Here is a 17,803-nt window from a genome sequence, read left to right as displayed (position 1 = left end):
GCACTTGTTGAAACTTTCAGAGCAGTTGAAACTAGAGGTCTAGTCATTGGTTTTTCATGCAGGTGCTCGAGGTTCAACATCCAGGGGGAGACATCTGTTGTCTTCTGCTATGCTGATGTTAAAGGTCCCCTATTATACTGTTTTTCATCAATTTATTACAGGTCTCAGATATATACAGAACATGTCTCTGAAGTGTTTGGCTCCAAACGCCAAACAGATTATTGCATCATCCCATAATCCCCACTGTTTCAGCCCTGTTTCCAAAGTGCTGATTCTCTGTCTGTTACTTTAGATGAAAATAAGGAGCCCCTCCCCACGCCCTTCTGAGAGAGATTTGGTTAAAAATAACACAATGGTGCTCTCGGAGGACATTCAGGTGATAATAATACTAATAAAGCTTTATTTATATAGCACTTTTCATACAACACATGCAGCTCAAAGTGCTTTACAAAATGACACATCACAAGTTAAAAATACACACCAAGAAATTTCCCTCAGATTATTTGTTAAGAATTTTAAAAGGTAAAAAACATTTTGCGACAAAATACAACATTGTATCAGGTTCATAGACACAAGGAGGTACAATGTATGATAACAAACATAAAGTAATGGTTTCTCTCTGATAGATAAGACAACTGAATCGATGCAACAATATAACACATAAAACCCAATAAAACAAAGTGAACATATAGGTACAAGAGGAATAAAAAGACACATGATAGTAATACAAATACCATAATTACAATAAACTTGTAAATAAAGTATAATGTAATAAATACAAATAATGACAAGAAGTGAATAGGTGAATAACCTATGCGTCCATCATGTGCAATTGCAAACGATTACAATATTCTCTGCTGCATCATGCCACTTGTGTCACTAGTAGTTTTACATTGAAATGTTAAACCGGAAGTCTTAAAGCTATCGTTGCCAATTTTGACAGGGGAGGGTCAGTGCAGCCAGCCGGTAGTAGCTGAAGGAATCTGTACTTACACCGGGCTGCGAGTTACTCAGTGTGGGGAAATACTCGTGGACTATTACTAAGTATCCGGCCTTCATAACAGTGGGGACAAGGACGTTTACTGGCATTGACAACGGAAACTATCATGATGGCAGTCTTTGGCAGCGCGGGTCGTTTAATACAATGTAAGTGTGACTGTGAGCTAAGTTAGCCTGGTTAAATATGTGCATTGATATCTTCAAGTGTCATAATTTCGCTTTTGTATTGTCACAAAGTGAACTGTGCTACTGTGTTTCTTTCATGCTGTACTAATTCAGTTTCGAGTGATGATTGTTTGATTAAACATAGTGTAAACTCAACAACACGCTGACATTGGCTTCGTTTCGTAAAGTTAGCAAAGATGTGGAAGTACAACTTCCGGTCAGAACTTTCACAATAAAACTATTGCTGTGAATTTAAAGCGCAATTCTTTGTTTTATTGACATTTATCAAGTCAGCATCCACGTGGTTCCACTTTAACTGAACTAAAGTGGTATAGCCTTTTCATGTTTGCCATTTTTTAAATTCTAAATCCTAGTAATTGCTGGAGGGTCTCCGCTAATGTGCTTTTATTTTGCAAACAAAATGCGCTGTTTCTGGAACTAGACTAACGCCCGTTAGTTTGACGATACCCAACTGTACTGTAGGTTACAGTTAAACGTTAATGTTGCATACTGGACTTATCCCGACCCTTGCTGCATTTATATTCCAATAGAGGATCCGTAAAAAGTGTTAATTGTCCACGTTTTAATGGCGAATAAGGAATAACTTAACATTTAAACGTAGTTACACAATTCCAGCATTGTGAACTTGCATAATGGCAGCCTGCCTCTGGTGGCGACTCGTGGTACTGCAGCTCAGTGTTATGAAAGTAAAGTGGATTTCTGTGTTGGACTTTAAAATTAGACATTCATACAGTGCATTTACACAAATCAGAATATATTACATCTTCTGCAGCTTGTTGTCTCTGCCCCCCCCCCCCAAACTGGTTCTGATATCAGCGTACTATTTATAAAGGTTTGTTTAGCTTCACTTAAGGTCATTTAAGGATAATGGACCCACTATTTTACTTATCATACTTATGTAACCTTGTCAGACATTTTTGTAACTAACATAACTTTGTGAACATTTAGTTGGAGATCCCAACATTTCCAAAGAAGCCAAATGTATTGTACTTTTATCGGTATAATTTAATTCACATGACATCTACTGTAGATTATTTTCATTTGATGTAATGGTGCAGCCGGGCTCCTCTCATGACTAATACCCGGTCCCAAATACAGATTACTCAATCATTGATGAATGAATGGTTTGAGTGTATTCACACATTTCTTAATGTTTTCTAAATTACACTATTGATGGAGGAAGTAGAAAAAACATTTGTCTCAAGAGGTGAAAAACAAATCCGATGTGCTTAAACAAATATGTAGTATTAGGAAATGATGTAGATAACTAAATAAATAATAACTATGAATTTGTTGCAATAAGAAAAAACGAACAACCGGTTTGGTCTTACATTAAACATTTCAGAGGGGGAACATTTTGAATGCATTAAGTGTATGAAAGCGAATGTGCTTTCTCCGTATATTTACAACAGATTCATAGATGGCCTGTTTTCTTCTTCTTCTGTAGTTGCCAGGAGCAGCGTCAGTCTGAGTGTCAGGAGACGCTCCACTGCTGCTGCTTTTGCCCAGACTCCAGACATACAGGACAACAGGTGACACACACACACACACACACACACACACACACACACACACACACACACACACACACACACACACACACACACACACACACACACACACACACACACACACACACACACACACACACACACACACACACACACACACACACACACACACACACACACACACACACACAGGACAACCCTCAGCCATCTGGGATCTGAAGTGCTTACATCGTTGAGCGTCTGCGGCTGACGGAGTCTATAGTTGTCGGTTAATCTCCATATTTAAACAATACGTTATTAGTCTAGTTGCCAGCTCCTATAGTGAACCTGAAAATGTACCCCAACGTTTTATGTGAAAAATGTACAGTACGGGTCCCCAGCACATACAGTAGAAACTTTGGATAAAAGCGTCTAACAAGTAACATGTAATGTAATGTAATAACAAATCACCATGTGTTTGGTATTAATTATTAATAATGAATCTGTTGTGCCTGCAGGAAACCTAAGACGGGCATCTTGATGCTGAACATGGGAGGACCGGAGAAACTATCAGACGTTCATGACTTCCTGCGGCGGCTCTTCATGGACACAGACCTGATTCAGCTGCCTGTACAGAAGTATGCACCATGGACACACAAATACACACACACACGCACACATTTTATTGATGGAAGATGTTTTTTGTAGCGGTAATCTTGTAGAATATATTCAGTTGGAAGATTCATGAATAAGATAAGAAGTACTTTATTGATCCCAAGTTGGGACATGTTTGTGTTGCAGCAGCATAAAAAGACAAGGCATTGTTCAATAAAATTAAAAGACAAGAAATAAACATTTAAAAATGTCAACGTCTCAATAGCAGTGAAATAGCAAAAGAAGAAAATATACATGTTGAATTAAAAATGTACAGTGACTAAATATAAAGCAGGATATTATATATACATAAGTATGAATATTACATATAAGGATATGAAATGTGCAGTGTGATTTGGAGTCCAGTTGTCCAGGAAGCTATATATATATATTTTTGTATTTTATTATATATGTTTCATTGTTAGCAGAGCTCAGGTCAGAAGAATTTCATTGCCATTTCTACTCTGTAGCTTTGTGCATATGGCGATAAAACCGTTGAGTCTTTTGATAGTTCTCTGCCAGCCAGTGGAGATTTGTTATATAGGAATACATTGTTTTGTGTATTATTCTAAAAAAACCTGCCGTTTGCTCGACAGACAGCTCGGCCCGCTCATCGCTAGGCGACGGACTCCAAAGATCCAGGAGCAGTACAGTAAGATCGGGGGGGGCTCGCCCATCAAGCACTGGACCTCCATGCAGGGGGAGGGCATGGTGAAGCTGCTGGACGAGATGAGCCCTGACACGGGTGAGACACTTCTTCCCCCCCCCCCCGTCGTCAAACAATACGTGACACGACATTACAATCATAAACCATTATACGTAACCTGATGATGACACGATCTGTGAGACTACTGAATTTTATTTGGACCATTTACTCTACGATGCTACTATATAACTTCATCAACGAACGTTAAGAAGCTAACAACCTTGATCCATGCCGTGTAGCTGGCTAACCTTAGCTTGGGTAACAGTTGGCTAGTTTGCCGTCCCTGCTTTGCATCGCTCTTGGCTAGAAAATGCTATACTTATATTAAAATTAACTTCACATAATTTAGATTTTCCTGCATAATTGTCACATAAAGCACCTTTTTTTTATGAGTCCTTGCTCAGATTACGAACACAGGCCACTCGATTCACAACATTACCCTAACCCTACCCCTCACATCAGATACTGACTGGTTTTCGGACCCCCCAATTAAGCAAAACTGCACGTTTCAGAGTGGCCTTTTATTGTGGCCAGCCTAAGGCACACCTGTGCAATAATCATGCTGTCTAATCAGCATCTTGATATGCCACACCTGTGAGGTGGGATGGATTATCTCGGCAAAGGAGAAGTGCTCACTATCACACATTCTTTCAGATTTGTGAACAATATTTGAGAGAAATGGTTATTTTGTGTTTATAGAAAATGTTTTAGATCTTTGAGTTCATCTCATGAAAAATGGGAGCAAAAACAAAAGTGTTGCGTTTATATTTTTGTTCAGTGTATATAGCATGATGGGTCCACTTTAATATGCAAATGCCAGATGAATGTGTTTGAACTTGTGTTTTCCCCTAGCCAGTAACCGCAGTAATGAGTGTGTGTTCTCTCTTCAGCTCCTCACAAGTTCTACATCGGTTTCCGGTACGTTCACCCGCTGACGGAGGAAGCCATCGAGGAGATGGAGAAGGACGGAGTGGAGAGAGCGGTGGCCTTCACGCAGTATCCTCAGTACAGCTGCTCCACCACAGGTAGGCTCACACAGCGGAGAAACAGGTGTAACGTAAAGCCTCCCGACAACAGCGGCTCCTCTGTGAGCTGTGGAGAGAACGCCTTTCCAAAGATCACATTGATGCAGAAAAGATCCACCCTGTGACCCTCTGACACACACACACACACACACACACACACACACACACACACACACACACACACACACACACACACACACACACACACACACACACACACACACACACACACACACACACACACACACACACACACACACACACACACACACACACACACACACACACACACACACACACACACACGTAGGTGGTAACTCCTGAATAATCAAAGAAATGGGCGTAATCGTGGAATTGAAGCAGACGGCATGCAATTAAGGACCTAAGACCTGTCACTCAAAGTGGCCACGCCCCTAAAATGCTGACTTTAAGCCTTAATATATAAAGCAAATTAGTTATATAAGAATGTACCAATGTGTACATAACGTTTTTAGGCACTCACATACAGGCTTTACTGCTCATCCCCAGACACATGCACACACACATCTGTAAATAAAATAAAACATAGTTCTCATAAAAAAGAAATTACCTAAAATTAAAGTACACATCCACAGAAAGGGATATGAAGCAGCATTATCAAAGCAAGGCAAGTTTATTTATATAGCACCTTTCAGCACCAGGCAATTCAAGGTGCTTTACAAAAATGAAAGACATTCAGACAAAGGCATTTAAACAGTAAAAGATAATAAAAGAAACATTAAAAGAAAAACAAAAAATGAAAGACATTAAGAAAATGGCATTTAAAATGAGTCATTAAAAAGAAAAGCTAATAAAATAAACATTAAAAGTTACAGTGCAGTCTAAGATATGAATAGTTCAATTATTTCGGTTCTTGATTTTTAATTTATTCACAGAACCTCCCTCAGGAGTGAAATTGTTTATCTCTAACATATTCAACTGCCTGCGTCATCAATCTGTTCCCTCTGCCAAGGACAAGCGGCAAGAGGAATCAAAACAGGAGATAGACACAACACATCGCGCAGAAAACCCTGAAGAAGTATCACTGCACCCGCCTGAGGAATGTTCTGATTATGGGAGACCTATGAAACACACGGAGGAGTCCCCACCGCCCGTCACCCCCCCCCTGTCAACGCCTTCGAGGATACTCCGTTCACCCTTTCACCCTCGCCCACCATCCTGGAGATCGTTGAACACATGAAGGAGATACAGAGGGCTGGCACCTATTCCTTCGGCAGCATGTCCTTTACCCCCGCCCCTCAACGACGCCCACCAAAATCACCGAAGCAGAGATGCGCACCATCTCCCCCGGCTTCATCACCATGCCTACCACAATCATCCAAACCAAAACAATCTGCAAACTGATATCTGCTGGGTCCAGGCTCAAGGGCGTATGGCACTCTCAACTCTTTCCAGGACATGCCCGGGCCCTGCCTGCCAGTAGCTTTGCCGATATCTGTGTTGATAGGTAATAGATTAAGAGCGGTAAATCATCTTAGATACAGGAAGGGCTCAAACGTTTGTGTGAGTTTATCTAATTTAGCAGTGATTCCATGTCAGCCACAGCTTGTTACAAAAAACATGACTGATAGTGTGTTTAACGAACTTAAACTAGCTTTATTAAATGTCAGATCTTTGGCAGGAAAAACATTTTTAATCAATGATTTTATCACTGAGCAGAATCTCGATTTTATGTTTTTAACGGAAACTTGGATTGAACAAAATAACAGTGCAGCTGTTCTTATCGAATCAACCCCTCCCAACTTTAGTTTTATGAGTCAGGAAAGAATGCTTAAGAAAGGGGGTGGAGTTGCTATTCTGTTCAATGATTCCCTTCTATGCAGGAAGACATCGTATGGAAACTTTGATTCTTTTGAATATGTGGCCCTTCAGCTGAAATGCTCCTCTCGAGCTCTGTTCCTAAATATCTATAGACCACCCAAATACTGTGCAAGCTTTTTTGATGACTTTACTGAACTGCTGTCTATAGTGTGTATTGACTTTGACCGTCTAGTCATTGTTGGTGATTTTAACATCCATGTTGACAACCCCCAGGACAGAGGGGCGAAAGAACTGTTTTGTGTTCTTGATAGCTATGGACTGACTCAGCATGTGACGGAGCCCACGCACAATAAGGGGCACACTCTGGACTTAATTATCTCAAAGGGTCTGAATATCTCTAAGGTTGTGGTGACTGATGTTGCACTGTCTGACCATTCCTGTGTTTTCTTTGAGAGCTCTATTTCTGTTCACACAAGTGTTCAAAAAGAGGTAACCACAAAGCGATGTTTAACTGAAAATACTAGGGAAATGTTTACTCAGAATTTTTCTTCCACACTTGCCCCTGCTAACACCTCAGTAAATGAGCTAGTACATCATTTTAATTCAAAAATTAAAAATGTTATAGATGCCATTGCTCCAACTAAGGTAAAGGAAGTGACTGGGAAGATAATATCTCCATGGAGAAAGGCCATGACCGTTAAAACAGAAAAAAGAGAATGTCGAAAAGCTGAACGCAGGTGGCGAAAAACAAATCTCCAGGTTCACTTTGAAATTTATAAAGAGAGACTTGGCCTTTATAATTTGGAATTGAAAAACGCACGACAATCATTCTTCTCTGACATCATTACCAAAAACAAAAACAACAACAACGCACGTGCCTTGTTTGCTACCGTCGACAGACTAACTAACCCCCCAGTGTCAGTAGCCTCTGAATTTCTATCCACCAGGGCGTGCAATGATTTTGCCTTCTTCACTGACAAAATTCAGAAAATCAGACAAGCAGTCAGTGCCTCTGCATCAGGAACAGCAAATGTGTTGTCTCTGTGTCCACTTAACATCAATGCAGACATCATGACACACTTCCATCAGATTAATGATAAAAACCTAGAGGACATTATACAACTTCTGAAGTCCTCCTCCTGCTGCCTTGATATTATTCCAACAGGATTTTTCAAAGATGTTTTGCCCTGCATGGCCTCAGATCTACTTCATATAGTAAACAAATCTCTTCATTCAGGTATTTTTCCACAGGCCCTGAAAACTGCAGTCATTAAACCGCTATTAAAAAAGAATAATCTAGATGCTTCAGTAATGAACAATTACAGGCCCATATCAAACCTGCCATTTCTAGGTAAAATCATTGAAAAAGTTGTTTTTCAACAGTTGAGTAATTTCTTGCATTTAAATAGTTGTTTCGATGTGTTCCAGTCAGGCTTTCATCCAAACCACAGCACTGAGACTGCTCTTGTAAAGGTCTTTAATGACATCCACTTAAACACAGACAGTGGCAGAACTTCAGTGTTAGTATTATTAGATCTCAGTGCTGCGTTTGACACTGTTGACCACAGCATATTACTAGACCGACTGGAAAACTGGGTGGGACTTTCGGAAACGGTTCTAAATTGGTTTAAATCCTACTTAAAGGATAGAAACAACTTTGTTTCTATAGGTAAATACACATCTGAGTTGACAAATATGACATGTGGGGTTCCTCAAGGCTCCATCTTGGGGCCTCTTCTCTTTAACATCTACATGCTACCACTGGCTCAGATAATGAAGAACAACAAAATAAGTTACCATAGCTATGCAGATGACACACACATTTACGTAACAATTTCACCAGGAGACTATGCTCCAATTCAAACACTGAGTAAGTGCATTGACCAAATCAATGACTGGATGTGTCAGAACTTTCTCCAATTAAACAAAGATAAAACTGAGGTAATGGTTTTTGGAGCCAAGGCAGAACGTTTAAAAGTTAGCGCTGAGCTTCAGTCTGCAATGTTCAAACCAACAGATAAAGCCAGAAATCTAGGTGTAGTCATGGACTCTGACCTGAGTTTCAACAGTCACATTAAAACAGTTACTAAATCAGCCTACTATCACCTAAAGAACATATCTAGGATTAAAAGACTAATGTCACAGCAGGATTTGGAAAAACCTGTCCATGCTTTTATCTTCAGCAGACTGGACTACTGCAATGGTGTCTTCACAGGTCTCACTAAAAAATTCTGATTCAGAACGCCGCTGCTCGAGTCCTCACTGACACTAAGAAAGTGGATCACATCACTCCTGCTCTGAAGTCTTTACACTGGCTTCCTGTGTGTCAAAGAATAGATTTCAAAATACTGCTGCTGGTTTATAAAGCACTGAATGGTTTAGGCCCAAAATACATTACTGACCTCCTGCTAAACTATGAACCATCCAGATCTCTCAGGTCTTCAGGGACTGGTCAGCTTTCTGTCCCCAGAGTCAGAACTAAACATGGAGAAGCAGCGTTCAGTTATTATGCTCCAAATATCTGGAACAAACTCCCAGAAACCTGCAGGTCCGCTGCAACTCTGACTACTTTTAAATCCAGGCTGAAGACTTTTCTTTTTGTCGCTGCTTTTAATTGAACTATTCACATCTTAGACTGCACTGTAACTTTTATCCATGTACTTTTTCTTGTAATGTTTAATTGAACTATTCATATTTTAGACTGCACTGTAACTTTTATCCATGTATTTTTCCTTAATGTTTATTTTATTAGCTTTTCTTTTTTAATGCTTAATGTCTTTCATTTTTTTTTTTTTGTAAAGCACTTTGAATTATACGGAGCCCTGGAGGGTTCATTGAGAGAAAGATAAATAAAACGTGGCCACGCTTTAGTAACTCGTGCGCACGCTTTAGTAACTCGTGCGCACGCTTTAGTAACTCGTGCGCACGAGTTAATAAAGCATGGCCTCGTTTTATTTAAATTGAGGGATTCCTGTCCGTGACTCACAGAATCTGCTGCTGCCCACAGCTGTTTTATAGAAGGAAAACATCCTTCACTTTATGAAATCTCTGTGGCACCAGTGGCCTGTACTACGAAGCAGGATTTGCTATTTACACTATGCATTCAAGTATGATGCTGCGCTGTCAGCACGCGTCTCCATGTTTGTGATTGGTCAAATGTTGGTAACCCCGTCCCTTTCAGGTGAACGCACTCTCAGCCGGACAGAGAAACCCTGGTTGATTTGCTGAGTTAATAACCAGCTTCGTAGGACCGCTTAGCGACATCGCGTTTGTTAGGGTTAGTTAAGCCGGGTAAATCAAACATATCCAGGGTCTGTTGAACTGGCTTCGTCGTACAGGGCACTGGAGGCAGTAACGTGTAATTCAGCAGAATCTGAAGAGCAGCACCAGCTGCAAAGAGCGGTGCCTTTTACTGTTTACTTCACTGCGTTGCCCTTCATTAGAACCGCTGAATAGAGATCGAGGCTGCTACGTTCAACCACACACACCTCTACACACATCGAACTACCAGAGTATTCCCCCTCGTTTTATGAAGGATATGTCCTGTCACCGGGGCGCATGCTGTGTGTGTGTGTGTGTGTGTGTGTGTGTGTGTGCTCAGCTCCGCTCTGTGTGTGGGTGTTCGGTGTGTTTGTGTGTGTCCGACACCCCCGGCATTTGTTTTCAAATTACCACGAACAGTAATTTACACAAATCTGGTTCTCCATAGTTATATGTGTATTCCCAAGTGAAAGAAATTCGTTTAATCTTAATCTCGATGTGCTATAGTCCTGCCGGAGTGCACCGGAACGAACGATACTATCATAAACAAATGCCCACACACACACAAAACGAGGCCACGCTTTAGTAACTCGTGCGCACGTTTTAGTAACTCGTGCGCACGCTTTAGTAACTCGTGCGGACGAGTTACTAAAGCGTGCGCACGAGTTACTAAAGCGTGCGCACGTTTTATTTATTTTTCTCTCTGTGAACCCTCCAGGGGCCTGTACTACGAAGCTGGTTCAACCTAACCTGGATATGTTTGAGTTAGCCGGTTGGCCTAATCCAAAACATACGCGCTCTCGCTAAACTGTACTACGACGCTGGTTATCAAGTGGATCGCTCAAGCCAGCCGTGTCCTATCTAGTTAGGTGCGCGTTCACATGAAAGGGGTGGTATCTGGAGCATTCGACCAATCACAAACATGGAGAAGCGCACTGACAGCGCAGCATCATACTTCCTGAATGAAAAGTCAACTTTAATATTAGACACATGAAGAAGTTAAACTTTAAACATCCATGACTTAAACACTTGATCAGGATAAAAGCCACAGAGCTGCACCTGCAAGGTGAACACAGCTGGCAAAAGTGTTTGAATGCGTACATTAACAGGTTTATGATATCACTGCCCCGTCTAAAACACGATCTGACTTTAATTACATTTGACTCGAGTGTTTCGTCAACTTATGTGTTGCTTAAAATAATACTTCTGCATACAGTATGTGACACTGTGAGTGTTGCACGGCCAGATACGGCTCAGCTGACTCAGATCAGGAGATATGTGATACATTATGAAGTGATGTGCCGCGGACTGTACTTAATGTACTCTGATCCGGTTACTTATGTTGTGGCCGATATTTAAGTAAGCTTTCTTAACGCTAATGTTATAATAGTCAGATTGCTCTGAAGATGGAGGTGATATTCTATTCATGTTCACGTTCACACAGTCGGTGATTTTTGCCGGCCGTCTTTCCTGCGACGGCAGCTTTTCTGTATTTCCTTTCTCCTGTAATATGACTTGATCGCTTTAAACTCCGCACACTGAGCTCTGATTGGTCAGCAGGCGGTGCTTTCACTGAGTTGAGCTCTTAGCCTGCAACCTAACCTGGTCCCGACCAGGTTAGCCGCTAAGCATAAGTTACCATGGAGATCTAGCCTGCTAAAAAGAGAACCAGCTTCGTAGGACCGGAAAGCCGGAGTTTCCCCTGAATTTAGCCGGCTAAGCGAAAATCCTGCTTCGCAGTATACCCCCCAGGGCTCCGTAGAATTACCTTGCGTTGAAAAGTGCTATATAAATAAACTTGCCTTGCCTTGCCTTGGATATCCGAACATTTCCGTCCCGATTGTTAATTTAGACAGATTGTTTTCACCATGTTATGCTCGCATGACATCCACAATCGGACCCTCAGGAGGGTGTACTAGCCCCCTACTCTGCTTTGCGTTCCATAACAAAGTCTTTAAGTGTTACCTGAACACCCCGTGTTACCAAAACACAGTAAGCAAACATATATAAGTAAAAGAAGTCAGTACCAACATTATTAAATTGTATGTATCTGTATCTCTCTCTGATATGTTTTATCTTTTGAACAGAAACACTGACTCAGACGATGCTTCCCCCCTTTTTTTTTAAAAATCATATCTTTAATTTCCCCTCTTCGTGGCTTCAAGCAAGGCACTTCATGTCCAACCTGACAGTGCAGCGGCTGAGCGGCTGACAGAGGACAGAACATGTTGTGTAATGACTCAAATATGAATGTGCTTCTGTTTTAACAGGCAGCAGTCTGAACGCCATCTACCGTTACTACAGCAACAGAGTAGACAGTCCAAAGATGCCCTGGAGCGTCATCGACCGTTGGCCCACACACCCTCTGCTGGTGGAGGTGAGAGACACACACACACACACACACACACACACACACACACACACACACACACACACACACACACACACACACACACACACACACACACACACACACACACACACACACACACACACACAGGAAATGAACTAAGGCAGCAACTAATGAGCCGAAAGAATCCGTGTATCTACCGTCCATTTGTTTTTCTTTATTAAACGGAAGAGCGTCTGAGAGGCCTTTTAGCTTTTTACCTTACTAAATGGTCTGATGGTCAGTGGAGCGAGGGGCGGGGCGAATCTCACGGAAGTGATTTCAAAACAAAAGCACTCGTTTGCTCGGAACGGTGATAATATTACAACAAAGGGAAACTAGGTGAATTTAGCGATGACAACGACAACGGCCAAGACACACATTGAGCCCGGAAAATGAATGTTATTAAGGCTGTAAATAGAATAAGCCTGTGTCTAAAATGGAGGACATTGTTACGAGATTTAAACTATACAGCGGTTCTGCACTGCGGTCACTCAGCCGCCTCGCTACTTTGTTTTTTCATATCAGCTGCTCTTCATTTTTTGTCCTGCTATATTTGATGATACAAATATTTGTTAATAAAACTGATACTGTTGGACTCGGTAGTAGTTTGACTGCTACCAGAAATAAAATTAAGTACTTTTACTGTGTACTTTGTGAGTAATCCTTAGAGTCCCCTTCATAGTACCCGTACTTTTCGGACTATAAAGCGCACCTGCATAAAAGCCGCAGCAGCTAAATTGTCCGTCTGTCTTGCTCTCGTTCTGTCTCTCGGTTCCACTTTTACTTTGGCGCGCTACCTGTCTCACTCTTTTCCGGCCTCCAGCTTTTCCTGCTGGAGCCCGCCGCTTCGAGGTGGCGGGCGCGGACCGGTCCTAGAGCCCATAGTGTTAAAGGTGGTTAATTTTACCTGTAAAATCCATAGATTTAGGAGGTTCCCTAGTGGCCGTTAGCTGTACACAAAAAATGGGGGAAAAAGTCGCGGCTTATAGTCCGAAAAGTACGTACAAAATGCACGTTTTCTGCTACTTTATTTGTTTCTGCATTTAAAAAAAGACAGAAATATCTGCAAAAAATGCCTAAAATAAATATTTAGTTTATTTAATCAGGAACTGGACTGACATTTTATTTACAAGTGAGACCTGAGTACAGAGAAAGAAAAAAGTAACATTAAAAACAAAATATTAATGATAACTACATGCAAGATGTAAATAAACATACATAACAAAACAATGACAAATAATAAATACATGCTTTCTGAGATATCCTTAGCATCGTTATAAAAAGGCAGTAAAATAATAAACCTGAAACACAGTCAGCCATTATCATTCAAGAGTTGTTTTCGTTCTTCATTTCTGAACCCTTGTTCTTTGTGTGTGTAGTGTTTTGCAGAACACGTCAAAAACGAGCTGCTGAAGTTTCCAGAGGACAAGAGAGACGACGTCGTCATTCTGTTCTCCGCACACTCGCTTCCTATGGCTGTAAGTATTCCTGCAACATCAAAGCAGCAGATCCATTATCAGTCAAATATATATCACAACTAGATATCTTTCCAAATGACTCGTCCTTCTCCAAACAACTACTCTCTGCCATTACAGCATTAGTGACCCCGCTGTTAATACTTTCACGACCACATAATACTCCTGCTGCTACTTGGTTACCTTCCGTTACTTTTACTCGTCATCCTACTGTAACGACTATTAGTAATACAGCTTCCCCTTTGTACCGTGTGCAGGTGGTAAACCGAGGCGACCCGTACCCTCAGGAGGTGGGGGCCACAGTTCAGAGAGTCATGGAGAGACTGGGGCACTGCAACCCTTACAGACTGGTGTGGCAGTCCAGGGTGAGTACACGTTCAAATGACCCTCAACAGTCTCCCAGTAACCGGGAGTATTAAGGATCTGCAATCAAGAAGCAGTACGACTTGAAACCCTCCGCTTCTCATTCTCCTCTGTTGTCTATATGCACCTTATACCATTTTAATGAACTGTAGGCGATGCAGAAGGATGTATAGTCACAGAAATGTACAGTGACATAGTGTGGGGCAATCCAGCACATTTTACAACAGATAAACAAACACAAAATGATATGCTTTGGAGACCAAGCAACCTTTTATTTTGTCAGTAGAACTGTGTTTAGTAGAAGTGTTTTAACTTTATAAAGTGTCTTACATAAGCAACTGAATATTCTGAATATAACTTATTTTCCATTATTTAATGTCATTGACTATATCTACCCATTCTCCTGTTGTCAGAGTCAGACAGCAGCCGGTGCTTAGTGACGTACCAGCAGTTATCGGAACTCAGGGAAGCGGGAAGGGAGGTGCTGAGGCGGCTGCAGCACCCCCCTCTGTTGGCAGAGTTGTAACTGCAACGCCAAACAGTTCACTAAACCAATCGATACAAAAGTTTTATTTTGAGTTACTATTTTTGAGTTAGCATTTTAGTGTAAGCAGTCTCTAAAAAGCGTCACTATATAAGAGAAAGTGATAGTGGGGTGAGCTTCTTCTGTCGCTCTGCTGTAGAGAAGAAGCTCGTCAGTGCAGACAAGATCAGGGATGGGAGTTTTGTGAAAGCAGAGTTTAACAACTGGCGAAAGGCAGGGGAAACATTTGGGGAGCATGAGAAGTCCCATGACCGAGATCGCGGATACAAGCGGCCGAGATGGGTTTCCTCCGCAGGGTGGCTGGTGTCTCCCTTAGGGATAAGGTGAGAAGTTCGGTCATCGGGGAGGGACTCGGAGTTGAGCCGCTCCTCCTTCGCGTCGAAAGGAGCCAGTTGAGGTGGTTCGGGCACCTAGTTAGGATGCCACCTGGGCGCCTCCCTAGGGAGGTGTTCCAGGCACGTCCAGCTGGGAAGAGACCAAGGGGTAGACCTAGGACCAGGTGGAGGGAATATATCTCTTCGCTGGCCTGGGAGCGCCTTGGGACCCCCCAGTCAGAGCTGGTTGATGTCGCCAGGGAAAAGAAAGTTTGGGGCTCTCTGCTGGAACTGCTACCCCCGCGACCCGACCACGGATAAGCGGGAGAAGATGGATGGATGGATGGATGGATGGAGGGATGGAGAAGTCCCATCAACGCACAGGCCGTCAACAAGCAGGCAGCATTAAAACGATGAATACGCTGCTCTCACAAGCTGTTGCCCCCCCCGGACCCCCAACTCTGACTGACTTCCCGCGTCCCTGTCAGAACTCCAACTAAATATTATTAATAAGTTATGAAACTACATTTTTCCTGAGGTGCAGAATTGTAATGGTATTTTCATACTGAATGCTTATTGCTACGCTGTCCAAAATATAAGCCAGTGATTAATGACAGTCATTTTCAAGCTTTTATTCAGCAAGGCCTCATCCTGAGTCTCCAGCTTCACCTACAATCTTTAAAAATACATTTCCAGGCATGAAGGAGGGGTTGCATTTTAATAGAGGGTATTCATGTTAACCCTAATATTCACAAATGCAGGCTGTAATAAGTGCAGGTGGGCAAACCTTTCAAAAGTAAGCATATCTTTGTAGCTACAGTACATAACGCACACTGTTCTTCTGTGCAGTTTAATGCTGATATCACAGAATCATTATTCCCTTTGAACGCCACCAGGTGTAGCCACATGTCCGTCTAATGCTGAAGCTACTTTAGAGCAATGAGAGCTCAAAAGTCCCACGTCATGAACAGTTCTTGAAGCCAATCATCTGTTCACAATAGAAGAGGACTGGGAGGCGTCGCTGGCTTCCTGTTTAGCATGAAGAAAATCACACATGTGTTTTAATACACAATAACACAACACGGGACACACATCCTGTTTCAAGACATATTATGCTTGTTTTAAAAAGAGACCAGACCAGAGATTTTCTTTTGTGGTATGTTATAGTGTGACTTGTAGCAGTGGCTCAGTCAGTAGGCGCTTGGACTGTGAGCCGTAGGGTCGCCGGTTCAAGTCCCCGGACAGACCTAAATATGGAGTGTGGACTGCTACATGGAGAGGTCCCAGTTCACGTCTTGGGCCCTGTTGTGGTGCCCTTGAGCAAGGCACCGGACATCCCCCTTCCCCCCCACTCCGGGCGCTGTACACTAGCCGCCCACTGCGCCTAGTGCTAGACTCCTGGTCCTAGGATGGGTTAAAAGCAGAGAACACTTTTCACTGTGTGCTGTGTGCTCTGCATGTTAAAGAGGGGCTTCACACAAGAGCTTGATTTCAGCAGACTTGAGTTCAGGTAGAATAAAGCTTTTCCCAGGAAGTGTCCTCACTGAAAGAAATGACCCAACAGTTTCCAAATGGCAGCCATGATGAGAGCAGGTGGAGTCCTCTAAATCAGGGGTGTCAAACTCAAGGCCCGGGGGCCAAATCCGGCCCGCGACTTCATTTCATGCGGCCCAACAAGAGCTTGCAAAGAATATAATATGTTTATGATACGGTTAGATGACGATTCACAGAAGCACGTTGCCCATACACTACATGTCCCAGAATGCACCTCAAATTAGACTTTTTTTCTCAGAATTTGACTCTTTTTTTTTTAAATGTTCCTTTTTTTTTAAATATCACTTCTGTTTTTTGATTTTTTTTCCCCCCAGCTTTTCTTTTTAAATCATTTTGTGACATTCTCACTGAAGAGAATTGCAATTATTTGCCCTAGGCTTCTGATTTCGGACGTAGTTAATCATGAAGTTACTACCCTATCAGATAATAATCCAATGCAGAAGCAATAATGTAAAATAATACATTATTTTATATTTATATATAAGTTACAACCGGCCCTTTGAGTGCAGCCATAATGCTGATGTGGCCCGCGATTAAATTGAGTTTGACACCCCTGCTCTAAATGCTAAGGAAAGGTGATCCAATGCTTCCCTCTCCGTATGCCATTTAGCAAAGGGTACACTGGACCATCCTTGACCAGAGGAAAGGACATCATGCTGACCCACAATGCTTTGCTTTTATTAAGATACGCCAGTCACGATAACAAACGATCAGGATAATGGATGAAGATCGTCATGTATGCTATCGAACTAATTGGGAGTGTGAGTGGGCAGGAGGTTAGGAGTGAGGAAACATCCCAACTGGAACTGGTTCGACTGGTTGCCTTTTATTTCTGTTTCTAATTCAACCTCGTTCACAAAGTTGTATTTTTCAATGGGTTGTCCATGTTTATATCGCTGACATCTACTTAAACATATCGAAGCTGCACTTTTAGAAGTCCATGTTCCGCACATTGTACTTTCCACTGTGGACCAACATCGATAACATCCGCAGTCCCATATTTGCATATCGTGGTGTGACTGCAGTGGGATTCTCCGAGC

General features: G+C 42.1%; 1 protein-coding gene and 1 long non-coding RNA gene across 2 annotated transcripts in view; one reads left to right on the top strand and one right to left on the bottom strand.

The window, feature by feature from the left end:
* The first annotated feature begins 939 nt into the window (after positions 1–939).
* fech (ferrochelatase) overlaps positions 940–17,803 on the top strand; it is a 21,318-nt gene continuing 4,454 nt past the window's right edge. The window contains exons 1-8 of the mRNA XM_034095845.2: positions 940–1,146; positions 2,633–2,717; positions 3,194–3,313; positions 3,926–4,074; positions 4,926–5,060; positions 12,392–12,498; positions 13,893–13,991; positions 14,246–14,353. Coding sequence (XP_033951736.1) covers positions 1,107–1,146; positions 2,633–2,717; positions 3,194–3,313; positions 3,926–4,074; positions 4,926–5,060; positions 12,392–12,498; positions 13,893–13,991; positions 14,246–14,353 — 843 coding nt within the window. The 5' untranslated portion in view covers positions 940–1,106. The remainder of the gene's footprint in view (positions 1,147–2,632; positions 2,718–3,193; positions 3,314–3,925; positions 4,075–4,925; positions 5,061–12,391; positions 12,499–13,892; positions 13,992–14,245; positions 14,354–17,803) is intronic.
* The window catches only part of LOC139434890 (uncharacterized), a 20,455-nt gene continuing 16,563 nt past the window's right edge, over positions 13,912–17,803 (bottom strand). The window contains exon 4 of the long non-coding RNA XR_011644184.1: positions 13,912–14,001. This is a non-coding gene — a long non-coding RNA (uncharacterized lncRNA). The remainder of the gene's footprint in view (positions 14,002–17,803) is intronic.

The sequence above is a fragment of the Pseudochaenichthys georgianus genome, chromosome 12 (genome assembly GCF_902827115.2).
Source record: "Pseudochaenichthys georgianus chromosome 12, fPseGeo1.2, whole genome shotgun sequence".
Taxonomy (NCBI): domain Eukaryota; kingdom Metazoa; phylum Chordata; class Actinopteri; order Perciformes; family Channichthyidae; genus Pseudochaenichthys; species Pseudochaenichthys georgianus.
This window is presented reverse-complemented; position numbering and strand designations above follow the sequence as displayed.